The sequence below is a fragment of the Brugia malayi genome (assembly GCF_000002995.4).
Source record: "Brugia malayi strain FR3 genome assembly, contig: Bm_v4_Chr3_scaffold_001, whole genome shotgun sequence".
NCBI classification, from domain to species: Eukaryota; Metazoa; Nematoda; class Chromadorea; order Rhabditida; family Onchocercidae; genus Brugia; species Brugia malayi.
Window position 1 is genome coordinate 1,441,057 of NW_025062477.1, and position 14,053 is coordinate 1,455,109.

Below are 14,053 nucleotides of genomic sequence, written 5' to 3' on the forward strand. Positions count from 1 at the left end.
GGATTTACTGGTTTCAAATATTAAACAAAGAAGGCCTCCGAATATATCGGCAACTCTACATCAAGCATATCAATTCAGGAACTCAAAAACATATTTCAGTAAAGTTAATCTCTCATTTAAATATATTTGAATTCATAGAGATATTAAAAAAAAAAAAAAAAAAAATGATAAAGCAGTGAATAAACCCAGGCACTGCTCAAAGTTGGACTTACAATGTCGCAGTCGCTCTCCCAATAATCATTACATATAAAACTATATAAAATGACAAAATCCAACAACGAACATAAGTTAAAAACAAAAACAAAAAAAAAAAAAGAACGTCATATGCACAGTAAGTTAATATCGTCGACTACGTACCCTCTCACGCCAATCGTCACGAGATCGATCGCGCGGTGAACGTTCGCGTCGACGATCGCGTTTTGCGCTTGGATAGTGCCCTGCTTCATCTGCATAACGACCTCTGCAAATATTTCGTGCAAAGGCAGTAAGTTTATAGTGATGAATTTTCTACTAGTAATGTTCTTTGGAGTGACTATGTTTCTCCTTCGGTGATTACATAGTATTCAAGATTTCTTTCTGAAGGCCTCAGGAATTCAACCATGAAACAACAGGAATAGAGATCAACTCTAATCACGGGAAGCCATAACCTGAAACGAACATGTGATTCATAGGAAAAGTGAAGTACCTGCGTCCAAAAAGCCTTTCTCCCAGCTCCGGACTGATTGCTTTCAGATGCATAAAATTGCAAAATCCACCCTTATAACAAGTGGTCACTTCATGTTGACGGCAACGCGATTCTCGAAAGTCTGTCACTGGTGAGAGCTCTGCGTATATTGGTTGTCCGTTAAACCTGAAATTTCAAACTTTTTAATTATGTTAAAGGAATAGATTTGCCAAAAAGAAAAGGTGCCAAAACTACTAGTAAATCAAATAAAAATCAGCAAAGAAAAAACAGGTTGCACTAACTCACCTAAGGAATAACTCAAAGCCACAAAGAAAGGGAGTTACCCTAACCAACAACAATTTACCTTTTTAGGGACTGTCACTGCATCAGAGAATGTATGAGATATCTAAATTAGGATTAAATTAGTGAAACTAAGGACTGAATGAGTGTTTATGCTGCTCACTAAATTCTTGAAATTTCATTAAATTTACATATTCCTGGCCGATCCAGAACATAGTACTGCTTTCCGGAAAGAAGATTGCTTAAGAAGTTGCACTTTTGACTACAGAATTTGTGTTATGGATCTAAATATAATTGAATCAGATGCAATATCTAAAAAAATGGTTGGTAAGATTGCTGCTGTAGCAATGAGCCATTTAATTTGGATTCGCCAGGTACCGCTGATAGAGCGACGTTGAGAATCTAAACAAGTTGAGCATCAGTTTTCGATAGGAGAACGGTTTACAAGAGCATGCTTATGCAACTTCTTACCCTATTCTGGAATTCAGAATGAAGTTTTATCAACTACACCACTTTCTTGGTAACCCTGAAAAAGTGCTCAAAATCCGGGTCCAAAAAATCGAAACGGGAAGAAAAACAAAATTTTCACGATGCCATAGAATCTATATGACAACCTGAAACATGCAATGCGGGGGCTTACGAATGTATAACAGTTAGAATACAACTATTTCTGTAACTTACCATCGATTTTCTAGATCCTTCACAGCTTTTTCAGCATCTTCTTCCCGCAAGAATTTCACATAAACATTGCCGATCATATGTTCACCGATATTTTCACAAACATTCATCTCATCTATTTCACCATACTTCTTTTCCAGTTCAGTGAACACCTAGAATGTTCCAATAAATGCCTCCAAAAATATTAGTAAATCACTCCAGCTAGTTTTAGATTATCAAAAAATGATCTGATAGAATTTTCATGAATTGCAGCCCGGAAATCTCTAAAAAAATGTCATGAAATCTTCACAAAGTTTGTAACAGAAAGACCGAAAATAAAAATAATGTTACTACTCACTTCTTCATAGAACTCATCAAAATAAGCTTGCTCCTCGTCATTCTTCTTCCCAACCTCTGAAAACGTCTTAATATACTTTTTATAAGAGATAACGGTTCAACCAAACTCTTCAAAACATAGCAGAGGACTGAAACTTACTGTCGAAAGCATCTGCCTGACGCACGTCAACAATCGGATTATGGTAAAAATTTTGAAGTAAAACGGTTGGCGAAAATGTTGGTCGATGATGAGTTCGTGAGCACTTATCACCGTGACGACAGGCACCAATCTACAAAAATAAAATTTTCGAAAATTTGCAACGGACATGAAGATCTTTAATGTTCACAATAAACACTGCCGTCAACAGATCATCTTGCACAACTTTTTGCTGATTTTCATTCCACATAAAAATATAAGTGTTGATTTAGCACCAACCTTAAAGTAGAATGAACAATTAACTTTATCTTTTTCAGTACCATAAATAGAAGCCAAATATTCAGCGCCTGAAAGTCCTTCTGTTTGTTGATAACCATATGATCCCGTTCGTCGACTAGCCATCAATCTTTTTGACTCTTACTTCTCTGCTCAGTTCTGAAATTCAAATTTATATATTCCGTTACAATTCAACATTCTAGTAATAACGAAATTAATTATAATGACTGCATACTTCTGCTACAGCTACACGTTTCAGTACAGTTTTTTTTTTTGCAATTTTCTTTAAAAGCATCTAAACCAACTAAACAGTTAATCTTTTCTCTAAAAAGGATCAGTGACGTATAAAACTGAATAATTCTCTCTGTACGTCACATAGACGACAGTCACACGTATGCCCACGTACGCCATAACAAAATAACAAAAGTAACAGGCACGAAGTGTCACATTCATAAAGAATGCTTAGTAGATAGTAACCTAGCGGATTTCGTTTCAAAAGCCTAGTTTCTAAAGAAGCTAAATATGAACCTCATTCATACCGCCAAAATGGCAATGGAGTGTGACTGTTGCGCTCCTTCAAGTTGTGGTGCTATTCGATGCGCGCTAACATTAAAAATGATCAGTGAAGTTAAAACTAGAAACTGGTAATTTTAGCATATTTTGAGGTTTATCCTAATTTCATATGCGGGTTTAGAAGAATGGGAGAAACAAGTGGAAGATTAATTATCAGATTAATTGAGTTGAATGAATGATAACGAAATAATTAATTGCCTAAATATTTCATGTTAGCTATATATATGAGTACAGATTGTTTACCCTACCGCAATTATTTGACAAATAATAGCATAAATAGGATGTGGAAACATAGAATGTTGTTTAAGATGCAATGCGCACTGTCCGTGAAAATGTTACCTATTCGGCTGTTGGCATAGACTTTTTGCTCCCTCACAGTATTGATTTGTTAATGGAGATGATGTAATGCCTGTATCTAGTTAGTTCCTTCTTTCCCTCCTCAGATAACGGTCACTCTTCAGTGACATTGTCATTGAAGGAGTAAAAGTATGCCTTGTCACTTGACATTGCCCTCTCTTTCAATGATAGTATCTCTTCCTGTAGGAGTTAGCAAGCGATGTAAGCTTACTACAGAAATCATTATCCTTACCTTTCCCGGCGGGGAAGTAGTGGTACTTGTATCTTGCCTCTTCCTTCCTCACCCCTCGTTGAGTACTTCCTTTCCTTATTGGAGTGGTGTCACCTTGCATCTCTTGTCATTGTCAGCTTTTGTATGCTAGAACGATAGCAGTTTGAATGCCTTTTTCTTCCTCACTGTAAGGCTCTGTATCTATATGTATCGGTGAGGATAGCTGTCCTGCTGGCATCTCTGTACGACCTTATTGTTTAAACTAGTCCCTCTCTTCTATTATTGCTGTTTGTTCAGGGCCTCACACAATTTGATGATGATTGTGTGTTTTTTCTCTCTCCCTACAATCCTTGTGTGACAAGTTGTTTTGCCTCTCCTTAAGGTCCCCTCTTTAGCATCTGATACTTACCTCAGTTGCCTTGCTTCCTTCAAACAGTCTCTCTCTATGATCAAATGTGTAAGTGCTGTATGTTCATTGAGGCACGTCTCTTCCTTCCTGTTTTCCATCGTTATTTGAACAAATAAATATCTTTTGACTTTGGAGCTAAACATTTCCCTGCTCACTTTGCATTTGTTAAAAGTAAATTTTTCCAGGTTGAGACCCGTCCAGGGGGAGCTGTTTGCTTAGCATGGATTTTGTAAGTTTTGCTGCAGCTGCTCTGCGTAGTTCAGCAGTTTTACCAGGCGAATCATTCGACAGCTATTGGATAACTAATGCTCCTGTACAGTTCGGGTTGAAGTAAGTCCTAAAACGAGTACACGAATTTCTTTAAATGATATGATGGAATCTGATTGTTCTCACTGTTGTACTCTCTATTTTTTTGGGAAATTTTTGAAGAATTTAAGTGATCAGTAAATAAATAAATGAATGTCATTTAAATAATAAAGCATATAAAATTCACTTAGGTATTTCGTGTCATGTGAAAGATTCCTGCAACTCTCCCACAAATTCAATTCAATTTGATATTTCTAGGAAAATAAATTTGATTAGATCACGATAGATATTTCAGGGGTGTAAAATGCACGTTCCGTTTCGAAACAGCATTTGCAGATGCTGACGATGAAGCTAGTACATTGGTAAATTATTATTGAATTAACGGAAATCGGAGTTTAAATCCCATCATGTCTCTTCTAAAGCATAAAATTTTTCCCTTTCAAAATGTCCTTTTTCATGTTCCTTCTAAGACATTACATTTTTGAGAAAGACCACCATCATGGATATCTTTCCTTTGTCAAAACCAAGTTGCTATAATATAGCATAAAACTGGGATTTTTTTTTTTTTTTAAATCCCTTTTGATACAAATTTTTATAGTTTATTTGATACATAGGTAAATGGTGATAACCGTCACACCGTTTATATTCTTTGGGTTTCATCATGTGAAGATCCTTCATTGTTATACTCCTGTCGAATGGATTCAAAAATCGACAAAGTTGCACTTCGTTATGGACAACGTACACCATCAATCCTGAAAAGTATGATTGAGGGAGCAAATATGCCATCAGATGATCCAAGATTGTAAGTCCAAGTTCAAGACGGTTAAAAATTTAAAAGTCTGGTTTGAAGTTTAGTACAGCGATTATCAGTTAATTGTAAATTTGAAACTCTGTTTGAATGTTCAATTTTTTCAGTACAATGATTAACTTGATTGGTGAGCAAGAAATGGGTCTATTCATCCGACTTTGTATCACTCCTGGTGATGGTCCATCAGCACTACGGCTCGCTCTGCGCACTCCATCGGCAGCGGAATGGAAAAGTCACTTGTTGATGTTTATTCAGAATCTGCAGGTGGGCTATTTTCACTCTATTTCGAAATTTGTGAAGTTTGGCATGTAACTGAGTTTAAAATTCACTTTGCGTTTACGATAATGAACATAAACTTTTTTGTTGAATTTTCTTTCATTCCATTTCATATCATTTCGTATTTCTCAGTGTAATCCATCCGTGTTTTCACAGCTTTACAGAGATTATAGCGATTCTTTTGAGAGACGCTCGAGATGTGGATCTTCATTTTATTCCTTTTATGTATTGAAATTAATTCTAGTCAATGTGCTAAAGTGTCTGTTCCTTATCGGTTATTATTCATGAGAACAGAACATTGCCACCAGATTTTAAGTGTATGAGCTTCAGTTTAGGTGAATAAGTTAGGATTTCTTTCAATTTTCTTACTCGGATATGGCGTAGTATATTTCGAAATGTTTTCGATCTATTTGACTGGTATTTTGGTCTATAAATTATGAATGTTTGCATTTTTTTCATGTTAAATTGCTAATGATGTTTTTCTCATAAATATTATCTAACAATTTTTTGGGATTTGCAGAATGATTTGTGGAAAGAGCGTTGGCAGCGCGAATTGTTGGAAAAGGATGCACTGAGTATGAAATCTCAAATAGCGCAAGTTAGTTTCAGTACTGTTAATCAAATTTGTTTCAAACACAGTTCGCATTGTTCTATGATTTGACAGATTACTGTGAAGTTTTAGAATGTTTGAGTCTTGCAGAATGTTTTTATTTTCCGTTCAAGATATTTCCTTATAGAATATTTGCCTTTTAGACTGCAATTATTTCCTGTTACTTTTACTTTTACGGTCGGTGTTAAAAAAAAAAAAAAAAAAAATAGTTCGTTTGTTTTTCGACTCATTTTAAATTATTTTTAGCATTCTCCTTGGTTTAGGAGAGAATTCTCACATTTTTGTTTAATCTTGCTCACATTGTAGATGGAAAGAAAACGTGGTTGGCTTGAGAAAGAGCTGGAAATGTTGTATGCTCTGATGCAACAACAGAATCCGATGCAGTCTTTGAAAATTACGAATGAGGCTGAAGATTCTGCATCAAAAAAAGAAGTATCATTACTTCAACCAGTACCAACTCCTTCAACAGCTCAAATTGCTGATTCAGAAGAATCACCAAAGTTCAACATCGTTACTGTGCCACCAAAACGAAGTTCTCTGTCTTCTTCACTAACTTCTTCTGTACCTCTTAAATCTGGTCCGGTATGTCTAGTTTGCCTTCATTTCTTCTTTAAACGATACTTGCAAATTGTTAGAGTCACTTTGACAATTTTTACTTCTTTTGTAATCAGAGATTGTTATATTGTAAGACATTCGTACTGGAAATGTTTTTTTTCCTCCAGAGGTACATGACAAATGAGACGCTCCGTTGAGAAGTCACATAAAACTTGTAAAGATAAAGATCGAAGTTTTTGATATTTCGTTGGTTCTTAAGAATATAAACTAAACAACTTTGATCTTTCCAATATTTAAAAACGATTGGCCGTTATTTGTTGATCTTTGATTTTTGTCGCAGTTATTTAAGAATGTGAAAAAAAAGCGGGCAATTCGGAATAAAGATGCATTAGCCAATGATGACTTACTGATGGGTGTCGCTTCGCTTCTTGCTTGTGCAGTGTGTCCTGATGAAGTAACATTACAAGACCAGGATGGAATAAAAGAGCATTTCATAAATCAGCACCTAGACGGTGGTAAATTTGTATTCTTTAGCAAGTAAATATAGGGAAATTTCTATTTAATATTTTCATGAAATTGGAGTTATGAAAAAATGTCTTCATTACGCTGAGATGGAAATTTGTTTTGAATTTAATCAATTTTACTACTGTTATCCTGGGATGGAAAATCTGATCTATGATAAGTGTATTTGACCGTGATTTCGGTTCTAATTTCAGAACAAGGCCGCTGTAGAGCTTGTACAGAAGAGGTTAAAAGCGGTGATATGCTGAGTCACATGAAAGCACATCTGGTTAAAAAGTACGCTTGTGAATTTTGTGGAAAGAAGGGAAGGAAGCATTATTTGAAGGCGCATATTCGTATTCATACTGGAGAAAGACCTTATAAAGTTTGTTTTTGGTGTTTTGTAATTAATTTTTTTTGTTTTGTAATTTTTTTCTCGATCGACTAACACATTGCATGATCGGGTTTCTTATGATGAATTGCTTATAAATTGTGAGGAGAATATAGGCTGTTAAGTTGTTTTGAAGAAGTAGAGATAGATTAGGCATAGTAAACAGCTTAATGAAGTCTTTTAAAGATTTTTTCTTTAAAAAAAAAAAATGAATCATCAGAATGCTCAAAAATTTCTGGCTAAAATAGAGTGATATGTAACGGAGGAGTTTTGAAGGCAAACTTCCCGTCTTATTTGCTATAGATGATTAGTTTATGTGATGATATTTCGTTGATAATGAATTCATAAATGAAAGTCCTCAGCACTGCTTTCTTATAAGTTGCGTAACATGCCTAAATGCAAATTGTAATTAAACAAAGCATTCTGCATTAATTTGTTTAAAAGACTTTACTTCTTTTTTATAAACTGTTTGGTTTTCTTACGTGATCTCTCGTAAGTCAACCTGTATTTAATAATGAAAGGTGCTTGAATTTTGAAGTGGTTCAACTTTTGATCTTCTGAGCGACATAGTTTTCCACGTTCATGTTCTTTCATGCACTACTATATTAATGAAATAAACCTGGTAATCTTGTTTTGCTAATTCACTTTTACTTTTTATTTATATTTTCAAAACAACAAACTTTTTTTATTTAATTTTTTAACTTGCAGTGTGACAAATGTCCACGACGTTTTGCGGACTCATCTACGTTTCGCCGTCATCAGTTGATTCATACTGGTGAAAAACGATATTCATGTCCGGTATGTGGACGTTGTATAGCTCGAAAAGATAATGTCAAGACACACTTAAGGAGCCATGTGAAGTAAGTTTGCAGGGAGATTGGTATAGTATTTTACAAATTGAGTAATGTGATATAAATTGCAAGATTTTTTGTAATTTCGAACTTTTGCAATACTAATTGAGTGGCCAGTAAAAGGATCCATGAAGTACTGCGATACTTTTTTGAGCTGCTAATTTTATACAACTTATCAGATACAGGAATAATTCAACACTGGAATCCCCAACTGTTTTGGAAAAAACTTGCCGGAGCTTCTTTAAGTCTAGTTTCTTATTTTAGGACTATTTCCAACAGTGAAAGTGAAGCAGCTGCCTGGATGGAAACCCTCTTAAATTCGTTACCTAGTAAAGCAGAAAGGAATGCAGTGGCTGTACCACCGCTAGATTCACCAACTTCTGTGGAAAACAGTGATGATCAAAATTTGTTAGGTGATTTTAATTTGTTAAAATCTCTAAAAGAGGAAGAAGTGAGTGATAACAGCTAGTTATTGAATTAAATACATAGATTTAAAAATGTTGTTGGAACTTTGCCTTTACAAGCGCCATGTGTTTTTTGATTTCTTCATGTCACTTGGGCTATAAATACTCTAATGTGATTTCACTCTATGGACAGCAAACAGCGAAAAGGGAATAGTTAATGCATAAACATTCGTCTAGATTTGGTTACTATCGTCTAGATTAGCAAGTGTTTTGTATACTATTGATAGGAGAGAAGCTTCTTTCTGTATCACGTACGGATTTTTTTTTTGGAAATTACTGCCTTTGATTTTTTTGCCTTGTTTAATTCTGATTGTGCATTATGAACGTATATCCATCTATAGCGGACTTTTTTCAATCATTTGTAAATAAATTTTTGTACTTCTATCATCAATTCTTAAAGTGTACTTAATTTCATATTTCCACTTACTCTTTTCAGTTATTGTAATTTCAAAGCTCTTGGTTTTGTCGCCTTAAGTTTTTTTTTTTTTTTTTCAGGTTCACTGATTTTCGGGGATAGTCCCTGTTTCATGTTTTTTTTTTTTTTTTTTAATGAAGTTTAGTGTTCTGTTGGTTTGTTTTTTCTCTAGTAACCGGATGATGATTTCATTGGTAGAGGATAACTGCGAAAATAAAAGAGGAAAGTTTAGAATAGAATATTTGGGGTTACTTCCAGCCCTCTTTATTTTGCGTGTAGAAATCGATCGGAATTTTTGAAGTTTTGTTATTTTCCTGAGATCCGCTAGCCATTATTATTACAAAAGTTATCTAGTATTTATGCAATTCCTCATTATGCTTCATCCTATTAATTTTCTTAGCATATTGTTTAAAATTATAGAGATCTGGTTGGGTCATCAATGCCTCCATAGAGACATGTTTTTTTCTAAACATGTTTTTTTTTTTTTGTTTTCAGTATATATAGTTGGTGCTACCAATGCCTTGTATTTTATCATCAAGATATGACTATTTTTCATATGCCTTGTGTAAACGCTAAAAATGATTTAGCCTTATACGTTTAATATAAGCATTGTTTATTCTTTCTTTTTTCTTTTTTTTTTTTTTCAAGGTTGTTTTGAACAGAGTTTTCTCAGTTATTTTTTATAATGTGCTTTATCGTTTTTAAATTACTCAACTTGTTACCACTTAATCGAATTTTGTATTATGGAGCATATGATTTTTTTTTTTTAATATAAATTTAAAATTTAGTTCAAGACACATTATCAGCTGAGTCAGTATTTGCTCATAAGCTTCAAATGAAGATTTTCTTTTCGAAAATTGTTTGCCACATTTTCATGCCATAGAGGAAGAGTTGATTGAAGAGTAGCAAAATCAACTAAAATGTACCAATAAAATTTCAAATTTGCAGATGTTTCCAGAAGAGATATTGCTAGTTTTGCTAATTTGGTCATCAAATAAGAACAGTTAAAGGCAGCTAATACTGGTTTTCAGGATAAACTTCTGCTTACAAGTATTGCTCATTAAGAAAGAAAAAAAAAAAAAAAAAACGTAATAAATATTCCTGTGTTGTAATCGTTTGTGTTGTGAAGCACTCTGCATGGTATCATTTTTCATTCTTTTTGCCTAATTCCAGCACCAGTACCTACCTATTCATTCATTCCTCCTTTATCGTTCTGCATCTTTGCACTTCATTTTCACATACTTTTAACTTAATGGAAAAAAGACTGCATTCTTCATGACTAATAATGAATGCAATGAAACAAATGAGACAGATATTTTTTCAAAAAAAAAGCCGAAGCAAAAGCTATTAAATGGATTGAAGTTAGAAATGACTAATAGACTGACTTATTGATAGTAGGTAAAATATGTAATTGAAGGTTAACTAGCAAATTATAGTATTGATTGATATGATCTTTTAATTGCATTGATTAGTGTAATCTAGTTCAGTAACTTACAAAAAGTTTCTGATAAGAAAAAAGAAAAAATCGTGATTTAAATTGCAGAAATCTTCACTTAAAGAAATTTTATAAAATGGGTGCCAATCTGGACTTATCGCTAACCGCTGATCTACCAAATCAAAATACGCTCATAGTGTTGCTCACTGAGATGATGTATGTCTTACTTTTTTCCTGTGTTTTTGGATATTTTAGGTTAGACGTTTCTGTTAATGTTTATATTTAGATGATAATTTTGATTTTTTTGAATTATATCATAGAATTTATCATTTCATGAAGTCATATATTAAGATAATTTACTCTGTCATCTTGATTAGTGTCCGCGTCAACTATGTTGATGATTGATGTATTTTTAGAGATACATTTTCAGTAAAATGATGCTCATGAAAGGAAATTAGAATGTTTTCTTTCATTCACATAATGTTAAATGTGGAAGATTGCTACTTAAAAAAAAAGAAAAGAAAGTGGGAAACTTGTGCAAATTAAGCCACAAGACCCTTTTTATTACGGTTACAAAGTAATTGTAAACAAATATTGCTTTTTTTAGGTTTATGTATTTTTCGAATTCATTCTTTATTTTCATCTCCTAAATGATTTGTGAGATTTTTATTCAAGTTTTTCATCCAAGGTATTTATCTCATTTTGTAACAGGAATTTCCAAAATGGACTCATTGCACGTCTTCAAGAAGTGGATGGATATTATTCATCTCAACTGATATCAAAAATTAATAATACAGTAATAATTTTTTCTTTTTTTGGTATTTAAAGAGGAATGAGAGTTAAAATGGAAAGAGTAAATGTATTTTTACAGTGACAAAGTATGCGAAAAATTGAACTTAAGTATCATTCATTTCTTATTACATTTTGTCATGTTGATTGATACATATGAGTCATACAAATGTATCTTTTAATTCGTTGATTTATTTTTTACTTCTTGAAAGAAGTTCCATTTATACAGGAAATACATTTAAGAGAGCAAGAAAGTAAATACACCGAAATGTTTTGCAGATGGATAAAATGCATGAATATTCTCGACGTCTTCAAATGCTATATCGTAACATTTTGGAATTAACGAAACGAGTACGACTGATGGTATCACGAGTGCAAGCACTAAAGGAAGACTGAAGTAATTGCATTTTTTAGCAATGTATTAATTGCTCATCGAATACCAATTTTCAGTGATTTGATATTAGCTTTTAGGCATTTTCGTTAAATTGATCGTATGATGTGGATTCTTTAGTCTTGGATTGTGATTTTTAGATTTTTTTACATTTTGATGTAATATAATATGCATGAAATTTGGTAATTTGTGATTTATTTAATAACATACATGTGGCAAAAAAAAATTTCTCACATATTCGTCCTAATGATTGATTTTATCATTTCTTTTAATTTTTCCAAATTATTTTTCGCATATTATTCTAGTTTTAGTGAAGCCAAATTTTGATTTTTTTTTTCCAAAAAATTCTGTTGCAGATTCATTAGTATTTGTATGTATGTTTCGTTTTTTGTTACAAGATAATTTATTTTACCACAAATTTGACTTCAGTAAATATTTTCTTTTTTTTTGATGTTTTAAAACTTTAATTTCTTTTTTAGTTACAGTAAGGTTCAAAACCATAAAAATTTAGAGGAGAGTCTGGAAGTTTAACTTTACTGTGAGAAATTTTTGATTACTTACAGAGCTTTTTGATATTTCCTTCCGTTCAGTTTCCAAGTTTATTATTATTATCACTATTATTATTATTATTATTATTATTATTACTCTCACTATTACTGTTATTATTATTGTTATTATTAATATTGCAGTAATAAAACTTGAATTTTAATATACTCTTTACAAAAACATTGTTAGAATGTATTTACAAATGTTGAAATAATTTGCTTTCATCAGTGCATTCTAGTAGCATTTGTATGGATGATAATGCTGCATCTGTATAGATATTCCCAATGATATTCAAAAATTTACACGGATTTAAAAACATTGCTAGAATGTACTACAGTTAAATCTTTAATGTATTTAGCTGCGATCAGTCTAAATATTGATGTCGAAAAGTGAACTGTTCGAAGTTTCAATTACAAAATTCCAACTGCAAAATATTTTAATTACAAAATTCTCAGATTGAATGGTTAATTATCAAGTTGGCTAGCATATGCTGTCATTTGTTCAATTTGCTTATAGCTTCGGAACTTATGCTCTATCTGATAACTGCGAGATTTATTTTTATTTTATTTTTTCTCGAATAATCAAAGTTTTGCGAAACTATTCTTTAATATCACACAATATCTAAGTGACTATTCTTTATGAGGAATTTTATGTATTTTTATCACAATTTCAAACAGAGCCATCAATAATTTCATTCATTCAATTTCAAAATGTTTATGGAATTTACAATTTTCCGTTCCACATAAATTTACAAAATTCTCTCACTGCAAACTATTTCTTCTTTGTAACTGAATAAAAGTCAATTTAAATAGTTTTCGAAGAGAGAGATGAGACAACACTGGCAAGTCTTATTCAATATGCTCTCACCTGCTGTTAACATCAAATTTTAGACTGCAACTGCAGCTGCAGCAGTAGCAGTAGATGGAGCACCAACAGAGTGCAACAATAGCATTAGCAGCATGCAATGTGCATGTCATTCTGCAGTAACAGCATTGCAGTTGTAATGTTGCTGTGTTTGCTGCATCACATATGTATTCAATACCTACCACCCCGTAGAAATAGGAGAAGAGATGACGATGATGAACACTCACAACAATTTTACATTTGAACTATACTGCGGGTAGCATACGGGTAGCAGTAGGCATTTTGAGGGTATATTGCATTGGTGGAGTAATCACAGACTGACAAACAAAACGGAAAGACAGACAAAATTGAATTGAACTGATCGACAAATCAACAAAACTAAAGCAAAATCATTATCACCTTCTCCTCCTTCTACTCCCTCTCTCTCTCTCCCTCCCTCTCTACCTGCTATCCTTTAATTTTTCCTACAATCAACAATTCTACCGGACGAATATCACATTTTTCTCTTTCTCTTTTAACTCTACGAAATTTATTGAACAAAAAAAAAAAAAAAAAAAAGAAAAAAAAAAGAGCTACTTTTTATTATTACCTCTACATTTTCTATTCCCAAACAAAAATACGACGAAGACGACCGAACGAAGACGCGCATTCATCGACATCATTAACGCGTTATCACTTGTTATCATTGTGTTATCACTTATTCATTATCATTTTCTCTCTTGTCAATATTACTGGTATTGATACCGTAAATTTTTTGCGAACCTACTGAATTTCTCACCTAATAAAACAAGGTATATCTTTTTATCTTTTTTCATTATCATTGTTTTTTAATTTTATTATTATTATTTTAAATTATTTTTTATTATTTTTAGTTATAATCATCATCATTATTTTTTTTTCTATTATTCACT

General features: G+C 32.7%; 4 protein-coding genes across 6 annotated transcripts; 2 read left to right on the forward strand and 2 right to left on the reverse strand.

Moving 5' to 3' along the window:
• Window positions 1-336: 336 nt before the first annotated feature.
• Bma-uaf-2 lies at window positions 337-2,516 on the reverse strand (the record flags this gene model as incomplete). Of its 2 annotated transcripts, none has more annotated exons than XM_001902564.2 (6): window positions 337-460; window positions 686-850; window positions 1,646-1,794; window positions 1,980-2,035; window positions 2,118-2,247; window positions 2,394-2,516. In XM_001902564.2, the coding sequence occupies 6 exons, from the start codon at window positions 2,514-2,516 to the stop codon at window positions 337-339; spliced, it is 747 nt and encodes a 248-aa protein (XP_001902599.1). The 2 variants fall into 2 exon arrangements, with proteins under 2 accessions (XP_001902599.1, XP_042935604.1); XM_043079670.1 differs by having other exon boundaries at window positions 2,435-2,491.
• Window positions 2,517-2,923: 407 nt separating this feature from the next.
• Bm17596 (Uncharacterized protein) lies at window positions 2,924-3,652 on the reverse strand (the record flags this gene model as incomplete). Its single annotated transcript, XM_043079671.1, has 2 exons — window positions 2,924-3,024; window positions 3,553-3,652. 2 exons carry the CDS (start codon window positions 3,650-3,652, stop codon window positions 2,924-2,926), a joined length of 201 nt encoding a protein of 66 aa, XP_042935605.1.
• A 508-nt stretch (window positions 3,653-4,160) lies between these two features.
• Bm12139 (uncharacterized protein) lies at window positions 4,161-8,707 on the forward strand (the record flags this gene model as incomplete). 2 transcript variants are annotated; one of them, XM_043079672.1, is made up of 10 exons in its annotated part: window positions 4,161-4,270; window positions 4,542-4,608; window positions 4,861-5,048; window positions 5,162-5,318; window positions 5,851-5,928; window positions 6,247-6,522; window positions 6,845-7,010; window positions 7,212-7,381; window positions 8,096-8,247; window positions 8,503-8,707. In XM_043079672.1, the coding sequence occupies 10 exons, from the start codon at window positions 4,161-4,163 to the stop codon at window positions 8,705-8,707; spliced, it is 1,569 nt and encodes a 522-aa protein (XP_042935606.1). The 2 variants fall into 2 exon arrangements, with proteins under 2 accessions (XP_042935606.1, XP_042935607.1); XM_043079673.1 differs by lacking the exons at window positions 4,161-4,270; window positions 4,542-4,608; window positions 4,861-5,048; ... (3 more) ...; window positions 8,096-8,247; window positions 8,503-8,707 and having other exon boundaries at window positions 6,905-7,010; window positions 7,212-7,444.
• Window positions 8,708-10,688: 1,981 nt separating this feature from the next.
• Window positions 10,689-11,737, forward strand: Bm13393 (Uncharacterized protein; the record flags this gene model as incomplete). The annotated part of the gene is made up of 3 exons (XM_043079674.1): window positions 10,689-10,768; window positions 11,264-11,348; window positions 11,621-11,737. 3 exons carry the CDS (start codon window positions 10,689-10,691, stop codon window positions 11,735-11,737), a joined length of 282 nt encoding a protein of 93 aa, XP_042935608.1.
• Window positions 11,738-14,053: the final 2,316 nt, after the last annotated feature.